At 38.3% G+C, this 25,380-nt stretch overlaps 1 protein-coding gene across 1 annotated transcript in view; it reads right to left on the reverse strand.

Annotated features, from left to right (window-relative positions):
• Positions 1 to 16,806: 16,806 nt before the first annotated feature.
• LOC128652286 (adenine phosphoribosyltransferase) overlaps positions 16,807 to 25,380 on the reverse strand; it is a 54,267-nt gene continuing 45,693 nt past the window's right edge. The window contains exons 4-5 of the mRNA XM_053705227.1: positions 19,170 to 19,265; positions 16,807 to 17,089 (exon numbers count right to left, since the gene is read on the reverse strand). Of these exons, the coding sequence (XP_053561202.1) occupies positions 16,923 to 17,089; positions 19,170 to 19,265 (263 nt within the window). The 3' untranslated portion in view covers positions 16,807 to 16,922. The remainder of the gene's footprint in view (positions 17,090 to 19,169; positions 19,266 to 25,380) is intronic.

Genomic DNA, 25,380 nt, shown 5'->3' on the forward strand with positions numbered 1-25,380 from the left:
TCACAGTAGCAGCAGTGGTCATCTGGCTATTTACTAAAATTATACATATTATAAATATATATATCTTTTTGTTGCAGCCTTGTCATCTGTGATGAAATATACATATAATAATTGTATATATTTGGAATCTGCTGTTCCTGCTGAAAAACCTATATGTAATTTGTGTGGGTCACTCACTGGAATATGCCTTAAAATTAGGGTTGCCACCTCAGCCATGTTTTCCTGGACACTTATGAGTTACACATGCTGCAGTGTGTGCAGGTAAGACCACGAATTGTGTTTCTGGACAGCACTATTCATGTTCCTCCCTGCACACCCTGCAGCATGTGTAACTTATAAGTGTTCTGTATTTTAAGGGGCAGGTGGCAACCCTACTTACTATAGTGTTTAAATTGAAGCAGTAAAAAAAAAAAAAAAAAGGATAAAGACTCAGCTTCACATAGGGATGTCAAAAATTATTTAGCTGATCAGTAACCATAGTTATGTTTATGGTGTGTGCGAAGCGCCTAAAAGGCAAGGTGGTGTAGTATTTCACTACTTGTGGTCTGTGACCTCTTGATATTGTCAATAAAAGTAGTGACAGTATAAATAGTGGAGTAAATGAATGTGTTTAATACATACAATATACTATAAAATATAATGTGGATCCACACTAAACAGATATAAGAAACAGATATAAAAGCATTAAAACTTCTTGAAATAAACCTTTGGGTTCAGCTCACAATATTGTAGTTATGATATGGGATCTAAAGTGTTCTAATGTTGTCTAAATTGAACAAATGGTAACATGGGTTGAACAGTGGTATGAAATTAACACTATATAAACATAATGTGGAAGTTGCACGTGCAAATGAATACCGTAAACAACTTGAAAATGGTAAAATTATTTCTTAAAAAATAATTTTGTGAAAAAACAAAAAATCCAAATTTGGAACAATGAAATAATTGCTGAAAAAATAATATATTACTGAGAGATAATATATATGAGTGAAAAAATATATAAAAAAAATAGGTGAAAAAATATGTTGTGATAAAATATATATGAAAAATCCAAATAATGTCACAATCCAAGTGTTGAAATAAATAAAAAGTCAAACTTGTTTCCTGGTGGTGAGAAATCCGGTGATGGGATTCTGTTAGATCATAGTGGTCTCTCTGTTATCCATTCTAAATCCTGATAGAGTGTCTTGTAAAAAATAAAAATATAGTGTAGAACGTCCAAACTTTGATTAAAGGATTGGAATAGAGCTTACCAGCTGATAGTCAACGCGTTTCAGCCACAATATAGGCCTTTTATCAAGACTGGTGATACCTAGTAGCAGGAAGCTTTAAATACAGTATCAAAAATAGTAATTGGCATAGTTTGGGCACCAAGTGCAACCGGATATTGCAAACCGAAAGTGGATACATTTTCATAGTATCTAGTTTTATTCTGTACCAAAATCGTGTTATACAAAACATCCTTTAGAAATGTATACAACCACTTGCTAAAAATTGGTGCCGAAGTGTAAACCCTAAATTGATGCATACTCATCTTACTAAAAAACTCCTCCGCTCACATTGAAGTACGAATGTGACTCGTTCATACCTCTTTGTGATTGAATGGAGGACTTTATACGAACTGGTGTCTGATTGGCTATGAACGCGTGGTTAGTAAACAAACCTCCATAGCTGATAGCTGGGTTTGTGTATTAGACCATGCGTATATCGGATCGGATCTATCGTGGTTCAGGAGATATTTGTTAAATGATATGCCTTCACTAAAAATCAATATTGGAGTGTATATCCTGAGTTGATGCTTACTAATAGTTTTGAAAAACTCCTCCGCTCACATTCAGGTATGGGTTCAGCTCGTTAATACCTGTTTGTGATTGGTTGGCGGACTCAGACTGACTAGTGTCTGATTGGCTATAAGTGCATGGTTGGTAAACAAACCTTTACAGCTGATAGCTAGGTTTGTGTACCAGACATCGCATATGTCGAATCAGATCTATACTAATTTAGGTATTATTTTTTTAAAAACACATACGTAACACACAAGCTTGTATTGATAAGTTAAACATGCCGCTGTCGCTAAAACTTAAGTTTGTGTCTATTTGAACAGGAAGAGTTGTCTGGAATGTCAGTTGTACTCTAAAATTATAGTGTCAAGGGTGACCAGAGGACATTATTTATCATCATAAGGCTAGGAATTATATAGTCCATTATAATATGATGAAAATAAAGAAATATCTCAGTTAGCCTTGTCACTGTCGCTAAGCTTGAGTTTATGTTTGTGCAAACAGGAAGAGTTAACTAAAGTGTCAGTTTGTACTCTAACCTTATGGGGTCAGGGGTGGATAAGATTTGTGTAGTCTATTATGTGATGGAGAATAAAGAGATATATAATAATAAATACATTAGTTTTCTATATGAGAGTTTTATATAAAGGTAATGAGAAAAATATAACTAAACTGAGAGAGATGGAAAAATCAACTTGTAAGTAGTAGGAAAAATAGACTTTGTATCAGTCAGTTAGAAATCACCGTTGTTATACATCCATTAAGGAGTATGTAATCTTAATATAAGTAAAATATTTGTTGACAGTCTAAGTCAAGAAAGAGGAGAATAGATAAATTTACTGGCTGGCTACGACTGCGTAGTGGATTACCCAGAAATCGTGTCAGTCATAAATCTATATATTGTTAAGCAGTTTTGAAGATTAATAACTAAATGATAAAAATTCCTATTGTGATGTGGAGATTGTGTTATAAATATTCTTAGAGAGATAAATTGAGTTTCTAAATTGAATATTTTGTGTACATATGGTGTAGGGTTGATTTTCTATCTTCAGGATATATATAAACCACATATGTAGTGTTCTATTGTATAAGGCTCTTGTTTCAATCCAGAAAGAGAAACTTTTCAACCGGAACAAAGATGTAACTGGGTACAGCAGAACATTTTTGTTATTTCTCTTTGGGAAGATACAGGTGATAAGTCTCAAATCGTATCATAAGGGAAGCTAAGTACGAAAGGTTCCAGTTCTATCAGTTAGGCGAATAGATTGGTAAAGGATACGGGATAATTTAACTAATCCTCGCAGTGACTTACATACTAGTAGGATCAGATATATGTATCAGTATCCAAATAAGCCAGATTTTCCTTATTATTGAACCCTTTATTTGACTATTCATAGCAGTGACCTACATCCTAGTAGAATCGGACCAAATATCAATATGTAAATGGGCCAGATTTTTCTTATTGTTGAACCCTTTATAATGTGAACAGGAAAAGAAAGATGGGGGAGGAGTTGTTTGACTATTATTCACAATTGCCTACATCCTATCAAGATTAAACATGTGTATAGTTTTTTTTATATTTTTAAAAGATGGGCCAGATCTTCCTTGTTATTCAGCCCTTTGGGGTGCAGGCAGTCCAGTTGAACCTCTCTATTTCTTCTTAATCTTTTGTATACCACAGAACTTTAGATCTTTTATATTGCCCTGATGTTTGGTTGTGAAGTGGTTATAGAGTACTGTGTCCATATTCCGCTTCTCTATCAACAGTATATGTTCACAAATTCGATCTTTCAGGCTTCTTGAAGTCTGTCTGACATATTGAAGCCCACAGGAACATTCAACCAGATAGATCACTCCTCTGTCGCTGCATCTGATAAGATCCTGGATCTTAAATATTTCCTTGGTGTGATTGGATTGAAATGTATTCGTTTTCTTGACACATTTACAGGCCTTGCAGCTGGGACATGGAAATTAATTTTCTTCCCACAGATATCATTGGTTCTTGATATTCTGTTCGTTTGCACACTTGGTGCTAATATATTCTTTAAATTGTTCGTCTTCCTATATATGAATTTCGGTTGTGTTGGTAGCTGATCCCCAATAATATCATCTTCTTTCAGTAAGGACAAATGTTTCCTGAAGATATTTTCCAAAATGTGTCGATTGTTGCTAAATTCAGTGATCATTGGGACATTCAGTATTCCCTCTTAATTTTCTAGTGTTTTACGATCTTTGTATTTCATAAATTCCCTCCTCTCCACCTTTCTTACTTCTTCTATTTTTTGGTCCAACATATCTTCATCATATCCCCTTTCAATGAATTTACTTTTCAGATGTGCGGCTTGTTCCTCCCACTTCATTGGGTCAGAGCAGTTTTTTCGGATCCTTAGGAATTGTCCCTTTGGGATATTTTCTTTCCATTTCTTTTACAAGATATGATGAGTCCACGGATTTCATCCTTACTTATGGGATATCACCTCCTGGTCAGCAGGAGGAGGCAAAGAGCTCCACAGCAGAGCTGCATAAATAGCTTCTCCCTTCCTCCCCAACCCAGTCATTCTCTTTGCCTGTGTTAGTGATAGGAGTGAGGTAAAGTGAGGTGTTAGTTTAGATTCTTCAATCAAGAGTTTTTATTTTTAAATGGTGCCAAAGTGTACTATTTTTTCTTTAGAGCAATGGCTATGGGAACTGGTGGGGTTTTAGCCTCACTGCGCCTCCCATTCTTCTGCTGCTCTGATGTGATGGCCTTAGATGAAACGTAACTAAGACCCTTCTATCTTCACAGGACCTCAGGAGGAAGAGAAGACCTCTTGACACTGAATTATCATGCTGTTCCTCAGCATGGAGGTAAGTGCAGTCTTTTATTCTGGGACAAAACATATATCAGAATTGACTGTACTTTGCCTTTTTCTTTCTTGTTCTCTATCAGAGATTAGGGGCTAAAATGCTTCTCTTTCACAATATGCAGATTCTCATTAGTTAAAACGAGAACAGGCACATTGTTATTTCCTGCAGACATTCTAGAAGGGTTAAACTAGAAGCGCTGGGGAATGGATGGTGTTTTTGCACTGTATACTTTATTGGGCACTCTATGTTGAATGGGGCAGGTGTAAAACATTAGAGGTGGCTGACGCGGGAGATTTTGGCTCATGTATTAGACTGTTTAGACTCCGGTTAATGGCGGTTCAGTGTGTATATACTCCACGGAGCTGCAGAGTTATGTTACGCCCACGAAGGCGGGGCTTCTTGTTCGCGCGCTTGCTGCGCAGTATCCCTTCTGTTCAGGCACCGGATGGCAGCAGGTTCTCAAGGGCCCTAAGTTCACTTGTAGTGCAATATTTACAAACGATCGTAGGTGCGCCACATAAGAGGTGTCAGTGTCCAGCAAGTGGGGGCAGGTAGGAGCTGCGGCAAGGTGACTGTTCTTTTTGGAAAAAGGCATAACAACTCAGGGGCAATGCTTAATAAAACTACTTGTTTGCTAATAATTCACCTACTTATTTGCTAACTGCTAAGGAACGAGTTATAAATCTACTTATTTGCTTATCGCATAATAGCAGATTTTATTATTTAAAGACACAGTACTTTATTTTTTCTGATTAATATATCTCTGTGAATTGACCAAGATTGCTTTGTTTGTTCTGTTATCATGGATGAACTTGAACAAAGTACATGCCTTATGTGTTTAGCCATTGTGGAACCCCCAGTTACGCTTTGCCCTCCATGTATAGAGAGGTCATTAGAGTGTAGAGAATTTTTTTTCTTTAATAAAGATATGTCTAATGAATGTCCTCAAACTGATGAGACTCAGGGTATGCCGCAACTTTCTCCCAAAGCGCCACAGCCTTTAACGTCCACGCAAGCAACGCCATGTTCTTCCATGGCGTCAGCGTCATTTACTCTGCAGGATATGGCTGCAGTTATGTCATCCACTCTTACAGAAGTTTTATCTAAGTTGCCGGTATTACAGGGCAAAACGTGGGCCATGCAACTTCTGATTCTTTGATGGCGATCTCTGATGTACACTCCCAGGGCTCTGAGGGTGGGGGGGGGGGGGTAGGGAGGTGCTGTCTGACTCAGGTAGTGCTTTACCCCAGACAGATTCAGACGTGATGTCCTTCAGATTAAAGCTTGAACACCTTCGCCTGTTACTACGGGAGGTTCTGATAACTCTGGACGATTGTGACTCTATTGTGGTCCCTCCAGAGAAATTGTGTAAGATGGACAAGTATTTAGAGGTTCCATCTTATTCTGACGTTTTTACAGTTCCTAAGAGAATTTCGGAAATTATTACTAGAGAATGGGAAAGACCGGGTATCCCGTTCTCACCTTCCCCTATTTTTAAGAAAATGTACCTTATACCTGACACCGTTCGGGATTCTTGGCAAACGGTCCCTAAGGTGGAGGGAGCTATTTCTACCCTGGCTAAGCGTACGACTATCCCTATTGAGGACAGTTGTGCTTTCAAAGACCCTATGGATAAAAAGTTGGAGGGTCTTCTAAAAAAGCTATTTGTTCACCAAGGGTTTCTATTACAACCGACGGCTTGCAACTGCGGCTGCCTTTTGGTTTGACGCCTTAGAAGAGTCTCTTAAGACTGAGACTTCCTTGGAGGAAATAATGGATAGAATTAAGGCCCTTAAGCTGGCTAATTCTTTTGTTACGGATGCCGCCTTTCAGATCGCCAAATTGGCGGCTAAGAATGCAGGATTTCCCATTTTAGCGAGCAGAGCCTTATGGTTAAAATCTTGGTCTGCGGATGTGTCCTCTAAATCCAAACTTTTGGCTATCCCTTTCAAGGGGAAGACCTTGAAAGAGATCATTTCTGACATTACGGGAGGTAAGGGTCACCTCCTACCTCTGGATAAAACATCTAAGCAGAAGGGTAGACAGAGCAATTTTCGTTCCTTTCAAAATTTCAAGGGAGTCCCCTCTTCCTCTTCTGCAAAACAGGAAGGGAATTTTGCACAAGCCAAGTCTGTCTGGAGACCCAACCAGGCTTGGAACAAGGGTAAACAACCCAAGAAGCCCGCTGCTGCTCCCAAGACAGCATGAAGGGGCGGCCCCCGATCCGGGACCGGATCTAGTAGGGGGCAAACTTTCTCCCTTTGTTCAGGCTTGGATAAGAGACGTTCAGGATCCCTGGACACTAGAAATTGTGTCTCAAGGGTATCAGTTGCAGTTAAAAAATTCCTTCCCAAGGGGAAGGTTTCTTCTTTCTCGATAATCTGTAAACCAGATAAAAAGAGAGGCGTTCTTACGTTGTGTAAAAGACCTCTCCACTATGGGAGTAATTTGCCCCATTCCAAAACAGGAACAGGGGCAGGAGTTTTACTCAAACCTTTTCATGGTTCCCAAAAAAAGAGGGAACGTTCCGACCCATGTTAGATCTCAAGAGTCTAAACAAGTTCCTCAGAGTCCCATCCTTCAAGATGGAGACGATTCTGACAATTCTTCCATTGATCCAGGAGGGTCAATATATGACTACCGTGGACTTAAAGGATGCATATCTTCATATTCTTATCCACAGAGATCATCATGAGTTCCTAAGGTTTGCATTCCTGGACAAACATTTTCAGTTCGTGGCTCTTCCTTTCGGGCTGGCCATGGCACCCAGGATCTTCACAAAGGTTCTATGGTCTCTGCTGGCAGTTTTCAGACGGCGGGGCATTGCAGTGGCGCCTTATCTGGATGATATTCTGATCCAGGCGTTGTCTTATCAACTGACAAAGTCTCATACAGACATGGTTCTGTCCTTTCTAAGGACTCATGGGTGGAAGGTGAATCTAGAAAAGAGTTCACTAATTCCACAGACAAGGGTTCCTTTTCTGGGAACTCTAATAGATTCTATATCCATGAAAATCTTCTTGACGGAAGTCAGAATATTAAAGTTTCTGAATACATGCCGAGCCCTTCAGTCCAATCATCGGCCATCAGTGGCTCAGTGCATGGAGGTAATTGGATTGATGGTGGCGGCAATGGACATCATTCCGTTTGCTCGTTTTCATCTCAGACCTCTACAACTGAGCATGCTCAGACAGTGGAATGGAGATTATGCAAATTTGTCTCCTCAGATAGATCTGGATCAGGAGACAAGAGACTCTTCGTTGGTGGTTGTCGCTGGATCATCTGTCCCAAGGGACGTGCTTCCGCAGAACTTCATGGGTGATAGTGACAACAGACGCCAGTCTGCTAGGATGGGGTGCAGTCTGGAATTCCCTGAAGGCTCAGGGTATGTGGACTCGGTTGGAGTCTCTACTTCCAATCAATATTCTGGAATTGAGAGCAATATTCAATGCGCTTCAGTCTTGGCCTTAGTTGGCTAAGGCCAGATTCATCCGCTTTCAGTCAGACAACATCACGACTGTGGCTTACATCAATCATCAGGGAGGAACAAGGAGTTCCTTAGCGATGACAGAAGTATCCAAGATAATTCGGTGGGCAGAGGCTCACTCTTGTTATCTGTCAGCAATCTACATTCCAGGAGTGGACAACTGTGAGGAGGATTTTTTGAGCAGACAGACGTTTCATCCGGGGGAATGGGAACTCCACCCGGAGGTCTTTGCCACCCTGATTCTCAGGTGGGGCAGACCGGAATTGGATCTGATGGCGTCTCGTCAGAATGCCAAGCTCCCAAGATATGGATCCAGGTCCAGGAATCCTCAGGCCGAACTGATAGATGCCTTGGCAGTGCCTTGGTTGTTCAACCTAGCTTATGTGTTCCCACCGTTTGCTCTCCTTCCCCGGGTGATTGCACGGATCAAACAGGAGAAGGTTTCGGTGATTCTAATCGCTCCTGCATGGCCTCGCAGGTCTTGGTATGCCAATCTGGTGGACATGTCCTCTCTGCCGTCGTGGAAGCTTCCATTGAGGCAGGACCTTCTCATTCAGGGACCCTTCCATCATCAATCTAATTTCTCTGCAGCTGACTGCTTGAAGATTGAACGCTTGATTTTATCTAAATGGGGGTTCTCTGATGCGGTCATTGATACTTTGATTCAGGCACGTAAACCTGTTACTAGAAAGATTTACCATAAGATATGGCGTAAATATCTTTATTGGTGCGAATCCAAGGGCTACTCATGGAGTAGAGTTAGGATTACCAGGATTTTATCTTTTCTCCAAGAAGGATTGGAGAAAGGGTTGTCAGCAAGTTCCTTAAAGGGACAGATTTCTGCTTTGTCTATTTTGCTACACAAGCGTCTGACAGATGTTCCAGATGTTCAATCTTTTTGTCAGGCCCTGACTAGAATCCGGCCTGTGTTTAGACTAATTGCTCCTCCTTGGAGTTTGAATTTAGTTCTTAATGTTATTCAAGGGGTTCCGTTTCTACCCATGCATTCCATAGATATTAAGTTATTATCTTGGAAAGTTTTATTTTTGGTTGTTATTTCTTCTGCTCGCAGAGTTTCTGAGCTTTCGGCATTACAATGTGATTCTCCTTATCTTATTTTCCATGCTGATAAGGTTGTGTTACGTACCAAACCTGGTTTTCTTCCTAAGGTTGTTTCTAACAAGAATATTAATCAGGAAATTATTGTTCCTTCCTTGTGTCCTAACGCTTCTTCTAAGAAGGAGCATCTGTTACATAATTTGGACTTAGTCTGTGCCTTGAAGTTCTACTTGCAGGCAACTAAGGATTTTCGTCAAACATCTTCATTATTTGTTGTTTGCTGGGAAATGTAGGGGTCAGAAGGCTACGGCTACCTCTCTTTCTCTTTGGCTGAGTATCATCCGTGTTACATATGAGACTGCTGGACAGCAGCCTCCTGAACGAATTACAGCCCATTCTACTAGAGCTGTGGCTTCCTCATGGGCATTTAAAAATGATGCTTATGTGGAACAGATTTGCAAGGCTGCAACTTGGTCGTCTCTTCACACTTTTTCCAAATTTTACAAACTTGATACTTTTGCCTCGTCTGAGGCTGTTTTTGGGAGAAAGGTTCTTCAAGCAGTGGTGCCTTTCATTTAGGTTCCTGTCTTGTCCCTCCCTTTCATCCGTGTCCTATAGCTTTGGTATTGTATCCCATAAGTAAGGACGAAATCCATGGAGTCGTCATATCTTGTAAAAGAAAAGGAAATTTATGCTTACCTGATAAATTTATTTCTTTTACAATATGACGAGTCCACGGCCCTCCCTGTCATTTTTCTAAGACAGGTTTTTACTTTTTTTGCACTTGGTTAATCGATTACGGCTGAGGCGGACTTTGCACGCTGGGTCTATTCCTCCAACAGTGGAACGGCTGCAGTTGTCATTTGTTCTGGATATTATTTCTGATGGAGACTTCATGAAAAACCTTTTTAAAGTCAATTTCCTTATGAATTCTTTTGCGTTTATAAATGTTTGAAATCTATCAAGACTTCTTGTTGGAGCAAATGAAAGACCATATTTTAGTACTTTCTTTTCATCCTCTGTTAGTTCATGTGAACTAAGATTAAATATTCCATCATTGATTTTCTGTCTATCTTCCTTTCGTGATTTCTCCTTTTTCTGTTTGTTCAGTCTGATTCCTCCCCTTTTTCCTCTATGGGTTTCCTTCTTGTATTTAGTGGAATCTCTTCTTCCATCCCTATTTCTTTTTTCTTCCTCGTCTGGGGTCTTTCTTTGCTTTTTGCAATTGGTTGGTTCTGTTCTAAAAAAGTATATGAGGAAGGTATCTGTACCAGTGGAACTTCTCTCTGTTGGTTTCTAGTGGATGTTTTTATCTGTTCATTCCATCTTCTCATATTCTCCCCTCTTTGGCCGCTGTGTTCCTCAGGGTCTTCAAATCATCTGACGTGGGTACTTGAATGGTTCCTTCTTAGATATGTTTGATCCTAGGCTATCCTTTCCCCTCGTCTCTCATATCTATCGTCATATGTTCCTGGGTCATTATATCCATATTTGAACTGATAGTCATCTCTCTCACTTTGTCTCCTATTTGGATAGTGATCTTCTCTCCTTCCATGATTGGCATGATCATATTGATCTTGTTCGTGATTATCTTCATCTTTATAATCCCAACCTTGTTCATGTCTTCTATAGTTCCATTGGTTTCTTTGAGGTCTATTGTAATTATGGTTTCTTCTACTGACTTTTATATGCGGTAGGAGTCTTGTGAGTTGTAGTAATTGTTCTCATTTGATCTTTTTTGAAAATTTTGATTAATTTTCTTTCTTCCAGAATTTTGTCTATGGGAATGGTTAACATAATAGATTTTATCTTTATGTATTGCCATCCTCCCATTTTCCAGATCTCCACTGTTTTCTTCTACTCTATTGGCCATTTCTGTCTCTTGGTGCATATCTTCTTCTGGCGTTATGTTTTCCTTACTCTTCTTCTCTTCAATTTCTCTTTTCAATTTTCTCTTTTTTTTAAAAAAATAACGTCTTCCCTAACTTTTGTTACTTTTTTGATTAGATTATACCTCCCTTCCGAAATGTCAGTCCCTGAGCTTTCTAGATTCATCAGAATCTCTTCATCCTCCTTGATGTTCACATCAATTTGTTTTATGAGGGCCTCTCTGTATTCTATGATGTTTATTAGTTCTCTAGATGTGCTTATGAGGGTCTCTCTTCATTTGACAGAGACACACCTCTGTGTTTGGAAAAGCGCAGTATTTACTAGCAGTCCTTTTGGGATAATGTTTAGCTCTAGACATTTCTTAAGGAAGGATATTTCTGCCTTATACTTTACTGAAATAAGCATTTTTTTCCAAATTCTCTAAATAGTGTTTGAGCATCTATACAATCATCATCTCCTATACTGTTGTTAGTTTTCGGAGTGTCAAAGTCAATCTCCTGTCTGAGGGATCTGAGTGACTCCATATTAATGGTATGGCTGCTAATATCTTCGCTAGGAGTTATGGAAGTGAAAAACTGGGATGTGGATATAGCGCCTATACCTTATCAACTGTAGCTTCGAACAAAGGCAACCTAGCCTGCCAGTGGGTGAATAGATTTGTTTATGGTGTGTGCGAAGTGCCTAAAAGGCAAGGTGATGTAGTATTTCACTATTTGTGGTCTGTGACCTCTTGATATTGTCAATATAAGTAGTGACAGTATAAATAGTGGAGTAAATGAATGTGTTTAATACATACAATTTACTATAAAATATGTGGATCCACACTAAACAGATATAAAAAAACAGATATAAAAAAACAATAAAACTTATTGGCAAAAAACATAAAAACTTCTTGAAATAAACCTTTGGGTTCAGCTCACAATATTGTAGTTGTGAAATGGGACCTACAGTGTTCTATGACAATAGATAGTGCAACTTATTCCCAGTTTGTTTGGATTGAGTGCTTGCATTGTGTGGCTGTTTTAGGGTCCCAGGTTTTTGGAAAGGACCTTGACGTGGTACCTGGGCTTGTCCCATTTGGCCAGATGCAGTAACTAACCTTTCCATTTTTGCTTTTAATCTTAGCTGAGAGCTTGCTAGTGAGTGCAGGGTTTTCTCTGTGTGTTGTATTAATTTGTTTTGTAATTTCCCCTATGGTTCTTGCACCCAGATCTTTCTGGGGATAACTGCCTGTGACTCTGGGGACAGCACAGCTTCTTGTGAGTGCCACCAAGAAACCTGGGCTGAGCATGTTACAGGGTCATGGGATGTGTACCCAGTCCGGTCTAGGAGTGCAGTCCCCTTCCATGTTTTGTTAATGACTGGGGTGATTACATAAGCCTGTGCACCCTTCCCTTGTTCCCAGTTTGTTTGGATTGAGTGCTTGCATTGTGTGGCTGTTTTAGGGTCCCAGGTTTTTGGAAAGGACGTTGACGGGGTACCTAGGCTTGTCACATTTGGCCAGATGCGGTAACTAACCTTTCCATTTTTTCTTTTAATCTTAGCTGAGAGCTTGCTAGTGAATGCAGGGTTTTCTCTGTGTGTTATACATGCATATATACACACACACATACATACACACAGTTGTATGCAAAAGTTTAGGCACCCCTGACAATTTCCATGAATTTCATTTTTAAATAATTGGGTGTTTGGATCAGCAATTTCATTTTGATCTATCAAATAATTGAAGGACACAGTAATATTTCATTAGTGAAATTAGTTTATTTGATTAACAGAAAATGTGCAATATGCATCAACACAAAATTAAACAGGTGCATACATTTGGGCACCCAACAGAAATATTGCATCAATATTTAGTAGAGCCTCCTTTTGCAGAAATAACAGCCTCTAGATGCTTCCTATAGCCTGTAATGAGTGTCTGGATTCTAGATGAAGGTATTTTGGACCATTCCTCCTTGCAAAATATCTCCAGTCCAGTTAGGTTTGATGGTTGCCGAGCATGGACAGTCCGCTTCAAATCACCCCACAGATTTTCAATGCTATTCAGGTCTGTGGACTGGGATGGCCATTCTAGAACATTGTACTTGTTTCTCTGCATAAATGCCAGAGTAGATTTTGAGCAGTGTTTTGGGTCGTTGTCTTGTTAAAATATCCAGCCCCGACGTAACTTCAACTTTGTGACTGATTCCTCAACATTATTCTCAAGTATCTGCTGATATTGAGTGGAATCCATGCAACCCTCAACTTTAACAAGTTTCCAGTACCGGCACTGGACACACAGCCCCACAGCATGATGGAACATCCACCAAATTTTACTGTGGGTAGCAAGTGTTTGTCTGGGAAAGCTGTGTTCTTTTGTCGCCATGCATAATGCCCCTTGTTATGACCAAATAACTAAATCTTTGTTTCATCAGTCCACAGCACCTTCTTCCAAAATGAAGCTGGCATGTCCAAATGTGCGTTTGCATACCTCAAGCGACTGTTTGTGGCGTGCGTGCAGAAAAGACGTCTTCCGCATCACTCTCCCATACAGCTTCTCCAAGTGCAAAGTGCGCTGAATTGTTGAACGATGCACAGTGACACCATCTGTGGGCTGTTTATGACCGTTCTCACCATCCTTTGCCTCTCCAATATTTTACTTGGCCTGCCACTTCTAGCCTTAACAACTGTGCCTGTGTTCTTCCATTTCCTCACTGACAGCTTGAATTTCTGCAATTGCTTTTTGTAACCTCCCCCTAAACCATAATGTTGAACAATCTTTGTTTTCAGGTCATTTGAGAGTTGTTTTGAGGGCCCCATGTTGCCACTCTTCAGAGGAGAGTCAAAGAGAACAACTTGCAATTGGCCACCTTAAATACCTTTTCTCATGATTGGATGCACCTGTCTATGAAGTTCAAGGCTTAATGGGCTCACCAAACCAATTGTGTGTTCCAATTAATCAGTGCTAGGTAGTTACAGGTATTCAAATCAACAAAATGACAAGGGTGCCTAAATCTAGTTTTGTTTTGATGCAGATTGCACATTTTTTTGTTAATCCAATAAACCTATTTACACTACTGAAATATTACTGTGTCCTTCAGTTATTTGATGGAGCAAAATGAAATTGCTGATCCAAACGCCCAATTATTTATAAATGAAAATCATAGAAATTGTCAGGGGTTCCTAAACTTTTACATATAACTGTGTGTGTATATATATATATATATATCTATATCTATCTCTATATATATATCTATATATCTATCTCTATATATATATCTATATATATATCTCTATATATATATATATATATATATATATATATATATATATATATATATATATATATATATATATATATCTATATCTATATATATCTATATATCAAAACAACAAGAGTATTGCATTGAGCAATGATACTTTTTTATTGGACTAACTATACATTTATAAGATGACAAGCTTTCGGAAGAGTTCCTTCCTTTATCAAGTCTGAAGCAATATTGCTTCAGACTTGATAAAGGAAGGAACTCTTCCGAAAGCTTGTCATCTTATAAATGTATAGTTAGTCCAATAAAAAAAGTATCATTGCTTAATGCAATACTCTTATTATTTTGATATCTAAATCTCTGGACTAACACGGCTACTCCAATCAATATACACACACATATATATATATATACACATATATATATATATATATATATATATATATATATACACACATACAGGGAGTGCAGAATTATTAGGCAAATGAGTATTTTGACCACATCATCCTCTTTATGCATGTTGTCTTACTCCAAGCTGTATAGGCTCGAAAGCCTACTACCAATTAAGCATATTAGGTGATGTGCATCTCTGTAATGAGAAGGGGTGTGGTCTAATGACATCAACACCCTATATCAGGTGTGCATAATTATTAGGCAACTTCCTTTCCTTTGGCAAAATGGGTTAAAAGAAGGACTTGACAGGCTCAGAAAAGTCAAAAATAGTGAGATATCTTGCAGAGGGATGCAGCACTCTTAAAATGGCAAAGCTTCTGAAGCGTGATCATCGAACAATCAAGTGTTTCATTCAAAATAGTCAACAGGGTCGCAAGAAGCGTGTGGAAAAACCAAGGCGCAAAATAACTGCCCATGAACTGAGAAAAGTCAAGCGTGCAGCTGCCAAGATGCCACTTGCCACCAGTTTGGCCATATTTCAGAGCTGCAACATCACTGGAGTGCCCAAAAGCACAAGGTGTGCAATACTCAGAGACATGGCCAAGGTAAGAAAGGCTGAAAGATGACCACCACTGAACAAGACACACAAGCTGAAACGTCAAGACTGGGCCAAGAAATATCTCAAGACTGATTTTTCTAAGGTTTTATGGACTGATGAAATGAGAGTGAGTCTTGATGGGCCAGATGGATGGGCCCGTGGCTGGATTGGTAAAGGGCAGAGAGCTCCAGTCCGACTCAGACGCCAGCAAGGTGGAGGTGGAGTACTGGTTTGGGTTGGTATCATCAAAGACGAGCTTGTGGGGCCTTTTCGGGTTGAGGATGGAGTCAAGCTCAACTCCCAGTCCTACTGCCAGTTTCTGGAAGACACCTTCTTCAAGCAGTGGTACAAGAAGAAGTCTGCATCCTTCAAGAAAAACATGATTTTCATGCAGAACAATGCTCCATCACACGCGTCCAAGTACTCCACAGCGTGGCTGGCAAGAAAGGGTATAAAAGAAGAAAATCTAATGACATGGCCTCCTTGTTCACCTGATCTGAACCCCATTGAGAACCTGTGGTCCATCATCAAATGTGAGATTTACAAGGAGGGAAAACAGTACACCTCTCTGAACAGTGTCTGGGAGGCTGTGGTTGCTGCTGCACGCAATGTTGATGGTGAACAGATCAAAACACTGACAGAATCCATGGATGGCAGGCTTTTGAGTGTCCTTGCAAAGAAAGGTGGCTATATTGGTCACTGATTTGTTTTTGTTTTTGAATGTCAGAAATGTATATTTGTGAATGTTGAGATGTTATATTGGTTTCACTGGTAAAAATAAATAATTGAAATGGGTATATATTTGTTTTTTGTTAAGTTGCCTAATAATTATGCACAGTAATAGTCACCTGCACACACAGATATCCCCCTAAAATAGCTATAACTAAAAACAAACTAAAAACTACTTCCAAAACTATTCAGCTTTGATATTAATGAGTTTTTTGGGTTCATTGAGAACATGGTTGTTGTTCAATAATAAAATTAATCCTCAAAAATACAACTTGCCTAATAATTCTGCACTCCCTGTATGTATATATATATATATATATATATATATATATATATATATATATATATATATATATATATAAAAACTCTGCAATATATTTTCATTATTTATTTTGTCCCCTTTTCCTCTGAAATTGTGAGCTTTTCGGTTCCTGTTATAAATGGAAGCGTGGAACACTGTTATATTCCGCACAGCCATTGGCTGCACACTCTAGTGACCTATTTATAACTGTCCCTAATTGGCCACAGCAGAGAAGGTTAACATGGCAGCTCCCATTGTTTTATAGACACTAAAATGTAACACTTATTTTGTCACTATTTAAACAACTAATTAAACTTTAAAAAAATACATTGACGTGTTATTCTCAGACTAATCTTTTTTTTTAATGCATCATTCTATCTAGCATTTGTTAAGTATTTAATGTCGCTTTAATCTATTGGAGGACAGCAGAAAACTGTTGTAATTTCATGTTTTTTAGTAGAAAGAATTATACAACCCACATTTTAATTAGTTTTATTGATAGAAAATACTACAACGTCTATAATATGCATGTAAAATAAAAAGGCAGTAATTAGATAAATCTTGCTACACAGTGTGTGTGTGTGACTGGTCTTCACTCATTTTTACGTTCATTCAGTTTCTTATTAAAGTCTTTAAAAGTTTCCAGGAAGTGGTTGTTGAACTGGTCCCTCAGGTGATTAGGCACACAGTCCGAGCTTTTGTACTTTTCTTTCACCCACCTGCCTCCTTCGCTGTCCTCAATACAGATTGTAGCAACACCTTTAGAAAATACAAAGATGGATCAACTATCGTCAAAATAATCTGCATGTGGTTAAATCCATAGTAGCACACATTGTCTATAAATGTTTGCTTTTTCTACTGTAAACTTTTTTTTTTTGCCTTTTATTGGTCCATTGGCTTCCTCAGTCAAGCCCATTTTTTCTCTCTCTTATATGACAGAAGTGTGGTGCAGCCAATATAAGATACAGTACACCACATGCCCTATGTATTACTACATTTCTATTTAAAAGGGACATGAAACTTAACTAGACTTCACTCTGCCTGAGGGCAAAGGCTGTGGTAGGCTCCACATTTCAACAGCGCCCATTTTTAGCCGGAAGCCACTATGCTTACTTAAAATTGCATAGGGATTGAACCAACCATGCTTTGCTTGAGAGCAACTCAACACTGCTATTCCTATCTGAAGCAGAAAAGGGGTAGTACCTTGTTAGCCAGTGTTTACAAAGAAAGTAAAAATCCTTTTGTGAAAATAGATTAATAACAGCGATGTACTTGTGATATCTAAATTATAGGGAAGCTTTCAGGACACTAAAGTCCCTTTAGACTGAAAGCTTTCAGTTGCATTCCCTATTAGTAAGCGATTAAAAATATCACATGCACATCACTTGTTATTCTTTTACAAAATAATCTTTACTTTTTGTGAATGTATCTGAAAAGAAAAAAAAAATCTATAGTAGCTTGACAAAAGGATTTTTGGGCTTGTCAAATTCAACTTAATGGACATGTTGAAAAAATGTTTTTTAGTGGCAGACCTTGACTTTATATACAATTTTGCTATTGCTAGCATTTTAGTTCACATATTAATAACCTAGCTATTTATATATAGTATATAGCAAAAAATAAAATTAAAGAATTAATATAATTAGTTAAGTGAAACATCATTATTTAAACATATTAGGTAGTTATTACATCTGAGAAGCTTTCCAATAACTCTATACAGGTTATATAAAGGGTTAGAATATAGATCTATAACAGAGAGTTGCATTTATTATCATAACATAATTAACAATATTTAATTTTTCATTTACTTGAATGTTGACAAATATTGTGCTATAAACTTGTTTAAACTTAAAGGGGGGGGGGTGTACAGAACAATAGCTACTGTAAACAATCATCCATCAATGTCCCATACACTCACCCATCAATAGGTGAGGATGGGGGGGGGGGGCACGGTATATATAGAAATATTAGTAATGAAAACAAGGCAAAGATATATCCACTAGGCCCACACCAGGTTAAGGGGTAAAAAAATAAAACATAACTTTTATAAGAATACTAAAATCTATCAGTATTTGATACTACTAAAAACAATGAAAAAATAAACATGTAGCACTGCCTGGTAATCTAGGATAGTAATTTGTATCGCTATAGCTAATTACACAAGTATACACACTTCAGAAGAAACAGTATATTTTAATAAGCCCAATTATTTCCTGTACTGACACTAGATGGATAATCGCAATTATTATCAAAAAGATAAGGGCTTGATCCAACTCTTAAAATTAAAAAATCAAATAACTCAATAACATTTCTCAGTGTGCTATACCATAAAGGCAAGGCATGGAAGATCAAAATTAAATCCTGGAAATACCCCGGCAGGCAAACGTCTGATGCGCGTTTCGCCTGAGCTTTATCAAAAGACACCTTATTTTGATAAGTCAACTTATTTCCCACTGTTCGTGGAGCTCACAAAATCAGTCTTAATTGTGTGAGGGACCTTTTTATGCCGCTGGATGTTACACAATGGGCCACTGAATCCCTTTATACTCTTTACTACCGGATACTGTTTCTTCTGAAGTGTGTATAATTGGATATAGCGATACTAATTACTATCCTGGACTACTAGGCAGTGCTATAGGTTTCTTTTTTAATTCTTTTTAGTAGTATTAAATACGGATACATTTTAATATTCTATTAAAAGTTACGTTTTATTTTTTACTTTGCTTTACCCATTAACCTAGTGTGTGCCTAGTGGATATATATTTTCCTTGTTTTCATTTCTGCTATAATCTACCTGCCCCAAATAAGTGCTTTATGGAATCCTTGGAATGATTCATACCTACAACAACTGCGCCTCTTTTTTCTACCAGTTTAATAGCAGCTTGCATGGTTCCTCCAGTTTCTATCCACTGATCAACCAGTAGCACACGTAAACCTAGAAAAGATGGTTACATTGCATTCTTATAAGGAACATGTGAAGGTATTTGCAGAGAGGGGCAAACATATAGCATGGTGCCATATTATTTAGTGTCTTGTATGTTGGGTTCAATATTTTTTTTATTTTTATTCGAGGTTAAGGGAAGCCAGTAGAGAGATAACCAAAGAGATTCTGCAAAGGAGTAACAGACCTGCCCTTGGGAGGGCAAGAGGGGCACCCGCCCTGGGCTCTGCATTTTGGGGAGCCCTGCATTATTATTAGGGGTGAGGGTATGAGAAGGTGCAATGTACATCTTGTATTTAGTTTATGAATAAGTGTTTATGGTTTCAGGAGGTGTAATATATATATATATATATATATATATATATATATAACACAAGTAACAAAAATAAACTGAAAGTGCTGAATCTCACCTTAGAATAAAATAGTTATTTAATACAATAAAAAATTTATTCAAACAGTAGTAACAAATATATGTATAAGTAAAACACAATCACTTAATGAACAGACACTTCCCTGGCTAGTGAAGTAAGTCTGGCCAGACAATTGTTTATTCATTAAAAAGTACACTCAAGTGAAAATTTAACTTTCATGATTCAGAAAGAGGATGGAATTCTATGGGACTTTCCTATTTACTTCCATTATCAAATATTCTGCACAATCTTTTTATGTACAAGCTTTCTGAGGCACAAGCTCCTACCGAGCATGTGCACAAGTTCAGTGAATACATATATTAGTCTGTGATTGGCTGACTATCACATGATACAGAGCGCCAGCAAATCGAGAAAAAAACTAATCAGAAAAAAAGCTACTGCTTGCATTGTGTTTTTTTATGCATTTGATAATTATGCAACCCTACTGTATTTAATGGTTGTTTAATTTATTTGTTGTACTTTAATTGTGTTTTACCCTTATGCACTTTTATATCCGTTTGTTGAATACATTTTTTTATTGTATTAAAGAACTATTTTAATCTAAGGTGTGGTTCTGTCCATTATTTTTATTCACTTTTTTCACTGGTAGACAGCACCAACAAACTTCTGAGACAGTTACCCTGTGAGAACTTTTAGCATTATATGTTGTTTATACATAGTTTCTTTTGGTGCTCTCACGGTTTCTTTTGATGGAGAGCAGAGGTACCTGTAACAGAAATGTGCATTTCTTTCATGTAATTGGCAAGAGTCCATGAGCTAGTGAAGTATGGGATACAATCCTACCAGGGGTAGGGGCAAAGTTTCCCAAACCTCAAAATGCCTATAAATATACACCCCTCACCACACCCACAATTCAGTTTTACAAACTTTGCCTCCTATGGAGGTGGTGAAGTAAGTTTGTGCTAAGATTTCTACGTTGACATGCGCTTCTCAGCATTTTGAAGCCCGATTCCTCTCAGAGTACAGCGAATGTCAGAGGGACGTGGAGAGTATCACCTATTGAATGCAATGATTTTCCTAAAGGGGGTCTATTTCATAGGTTCTCTGTTATCAATCGTAGAGATTCATCTCCTACCTCCCTTTTCAGATCAATGATATACTCTCATATTCCATTACCTCTACTGATAACTGTTTCAGTACTGGTTTGGCTATCTGCTATATGTGGATGGGTGTCTTTGGGTAAGTATGTTTTTATTACTTAAGACACCTCAGCTATGGTTTTGGCACTTTATGCATTTACATAAAGTTCTAAATATATATATTGTACTTATGATTGCCATGAGTCAGGTTCATGTATTTCCTTTTGCAGATTGTCAGTTTCATATTTGGGAAAGTTAATATTAAATAACTAATAAGCGTAAGAAGTCTTTTAAAACTTCTCATAAAGTTGATGAAATTTCAAATGACCGACAAAATATTGAATTATCCACCTCTGATGAGGATCTATCTGATTCAGAAGATCCTTCCTCAGATATTGACACTGACAAATCTACTTATTTATTTAAAATGGAGTATATGCGTTCTTTGTTAAAATAAGTGTTAATTACTTTGGATATTGAGGAAGCTAGTCCTCTTGATATTAAAACTAGTATCTGTTTTTAAACCTCCTGTGGTTACTCCAGAGGTTTTTCCTATTCCTGATGCTATTTCTGATATGATTTCTAAGGAATGGAATAAGCCGGGTGCTCCTTTTAATCCTTCTGCAAGGTTTAAAAAATTGTATCCTTTACCAGCAATTTCAATAGAGTTTTGTGAAAAGATCCCCGAAGTTGATGGGGCTATTTCTACTCTTGCTAAACGAACCAATATGCCTATGGAAGATAGTACTTCCTTTAAAGATCCTTTAGATAGGAAGCTTGAATCTTATCTAAGGAAAGCCTATTTATATTCAGGTCATCTTCTTAGGCTGATGTTGCAGCTGCTTCAACTTTTTGGTTGGAGAATTTAGTGCAGCAAGAATTGGATTCTGACTTACATAGAATTGTTAGTTTACTTCAACATGCTAATCATTTTATTTTTGATGCAATTTTTGATATTATCAAAATTGATGTTAGATCCATGTCTTTAGCTATTTTAGCTAGAAGAGCTTTGTGGCTCAAATCTTGGAATGCTGATATGACATCTAAGTCTAGATTACTATCTCTTTCTTTCCAAGGTAATAATTTATTTGGTTCTCAGTTGGATTCTTTTATTTCAACTGTTACTGGGGGGAAGGGAGTTTTTTTTGCCTCAGGATAAAAAACCTAAGGGTAAATCTAAGGCTTCTAATCGTTTTCATTCTTTTCATCAAAATAAAGAACAAAAACCTAATCCTTCCCCCAGGGAAACTGTTTCCAATTGGAAGCCTTCCTCAAATTTGAATAAATCCAAGCCTTTTAAGAAACTAAAGTCAGCCCCTAAGTCTGCATGAAGGTGCGGCCCTCATTCCAGCTCAGCTGGTAGGGGGCAGATTAAGGTTTTTCAAGGATGTTTGGGCAAATTCTGTCCAAAATCAATGGATTCAGAGCATTGTCTCTCAGGGGTACCGAATAGGATTCAGAGTAAGACCTCCTGTGAGAAGATTTTTTTCTCTCATGCATCACGGTAAATCCAGTGAAAGCTCAGGCTTTCCTGAAGTGTGTTTCAGACCTGGAGGTTTCAGGGGTAATCATGCCGGTTCCTTTTCAGGAACAAGGTCTGGGGTTTTATTCAAATCTATTCATTGTCCCAAAGAAAGAAAATTTATTCAGACCAGTTTTGAAGTGTGTTTCAGACCTGGAGGTTTCAGGGGTAATCATGCTGGTTCCTTTTCAGAAACAAGGTCTGGGGTTTTATTCAAATCTATTCATTGTCCCAAAGAAAGAAAATTTATTCAGACCAGTTCTGGATCTGAAAATTTTGTATCGTTATGTAAGAGTACCAACTTTCAAGATGGTGACTATAAGGACTATTCTGCCTTTTGTTCAGCAAGGACATTATGTGTCTACAATAGACTTGCAGGATGCTTACCTTCATATTCCGATTCATCCAGAACATTATCAGTTCCTGAGATTCTCTTTTCTAGACAAGCATTACCAATTTGTTGCTCTTCCATTTGACCTAGCAACAGTTCCAAGAATCTTTTCAAAGGTTCTGGGTGCCCTACTCTCTAATCAGAGAACAGGGTATTGCGGTGTTTCCTTATTTGGACGATATCTTGGTACTAGCTCAGTCTTTACGTTCTGCAGAATCTCACACGAATCAACTAGTGTTTCTTTGAAAACATGGTTGGAGGATCAATTTAAGTTTCAAAAAGCATATACAGCAGCACTGAGGCAAAGGAGTAGCAGGGCAATCCAATAGTTAAAAAATTTAACTTTTATTTAAACATGTGTTAAAAGAATACACAGCTCCAAACTCCCTGACTAGTTTCGTGCCCTATAGGCACTTAATCATAGGGTAGGTTTGTCAGGTGATAGTACCTCTATTTAAAGGGACCAATACACCTGTATACAATTAAATGAAACAACACATACATAAAATACAAATATGTGCATATCTCATAAAAACAACAACAAATAATTCCATTTGCATGCACCAATTCTAAGTTTCTTAATTCCTCAGACAAGGGTCACCTTTTTAGGTTTCCAGATAGATTCAGTGTCCATGACTCTGTCTCTAACAGACAAGAGACATTTAAAATTGGTTGCAGCATGTCGGCACCTTCAGTCTCACTCATTCCCTTCAGTGGCTATGTGCATGGAAGTTTTAGGCCTCATGACTGCAGCATCGGACACAATTCCTTTTGCTCATTTTCACATGAGACCTCTCCAGCTTTGTATGCTGAATCAATGGTGCCGGGATTATACAAAGATATCACAATTAATATCCTTAAAACCCAATGTTCGACACTCTCTGACGTGGTGGTTAAATCACCAGCATTTAGTTCAAGGGGCCTCTTTTGTTCAGCCAACCTGGACTGTGATCACAACAGATGCGAGTCTTTCAGGTTGGGGAGCTGTCTGGGGATCTCTGACAACACAAGGGATTTGGAAATCTCAAGAGGCGAGATTACCAATCAATATTTTAGAACTCTGTGCAATTTTCAGAGCTCTTCAGTTTTGGAGTTTTGGCCTCTGTTGAAGAGAGAACCCTTCATTTGTTTTCAGACAGACAATATTACAACGGTGGCATATGTCAATCATCAGGATGGGACTCACAGTCCCCAAGCTATGAAAGAAGTATCTCGGATACTTGTTTGGGCGGAATCCAGCTCTTGTCTAATTTCTGTGGCTCATATCCCAGGTGTAGACAAATGGGAGGCAGATTATCTCAGCGGTTTCTCCATCCGGATGTGTTTTCTCAGATTGTTTAGATGTGGGGTCTTCCAGAAATAGATCTGATGGCTTCTCATCTAAACAAGAAACTTCCCAGATACCTGTCCAGGTCCAGGGATTCTCAGGCGGAAGCAGTGGATGTGCTGACACTTCCTTGGTGTTATCAACCTGCTTATATCTTCCCGCTTCTAGTTCTTCTTCCAAGAGTGATCTCCAAAATCATCATGGAACAATCATTTGTGTTGCTGGTGGCTCCAGCATGGTCCCACGGGTTTTGGTATGCGGATTTTGTTCGGATGTCCAGTTGCCAACCTTGGCCACTTCCTTTAAGGCCGGACCTTCTGTCTCAAGGTCCGTTTTTCCATTAGGATCTCAAATCATTAAATTTGAAGGTATGGAAATTGAACGCTTAGTGCTAAGTCATAGAGGTTTCTCTGACTCAGTAATTAATACTATGTTACAAGCTCATAAAAGGAAGATTTATTATCGAGTTTGGAAGACTTACATTTCATGGTGTACTTCTCATAAATTTTCTTGGCATTCTTTTAGAATTCCAAGAATTTTACAGTTTCTTCAGGATGGTTTGGATAAAGGTTTGTCTGCAAGTACTTTGAAGGGACAAATCTCTGCTCTTTCTGTTTTATTTGTCAGGGGGCCAGGAATCAGACTGAGACGAGAAGTGCAAAAATAATCACACCTTTATTAATAGCAAAAAATAATAAAAAGTCCACAAGTCAAATAAGCAAGGAGTCAAAACTAGAGCTGGTAGTCAGACAAGCCGAGTCAGGAGCCAAAGCGAGTAGTCAGATGAGCCGGAATCAGGAACAAGGAGAACAGCAGAGTCAGGAACAAGCCAGGGATCAGGAACCAGGAGGGACGTCAGACAGCCAGGTAATACACAGGAGCTCTCACAAACAGGTCTGAGACAACGCAAGGGCAAAGCATACTGAACAAAGGCCCTTTAAATAATAAGTGATGACATCACAATTCTGAGACTGTATCCTGTCTCACATAGATGATGTAAAAGAGTCTAGCCATAAAAGGAAGTACAGGAAGTGAGCAGCATCTCCCAGAATGCACCAAAGTCAGCAAGAGAGGTGAGTAAAATGGCTGCCAGCAGCACATGGCAAACTAGTCAGGAAAAAAACCCTGACATTATTTCACAGAAAAATTGCTACTCTTCCTGATATTCACTGTTTTGTACAGGCTTTAGTTCGTATTAAGCCTGTCATTAAATTAATTTCTCCTCCTTGGAGTCTTAATTTGGTTTTGAGGGCGTTACGGGCTCCTCCATTTGAGCCTATGCACTCTTTGGACATTAAACTACTTTCTTGGAAAGTGTTTTTCCTTTTGGCCATCTCTTCTGCTAGAAGAGTTTCTGAG

The sequence above is a fragment of the Bombina bombina genome, chromosome 3 (genome assembly GCF_027579735.1).
Source record: "Bombina bombina isolate aBomBom1 chromosome 3, aBomBom1.pri, whole genome shotgun sequence".
In the NCBI taxonomy this organism is placed as follows: domain Eukaryota; kingdom Metazoa; phylum Chordata; class Amphibia; order Anura; family Bombinatoridae; genus Bombina; species Bombina bombina.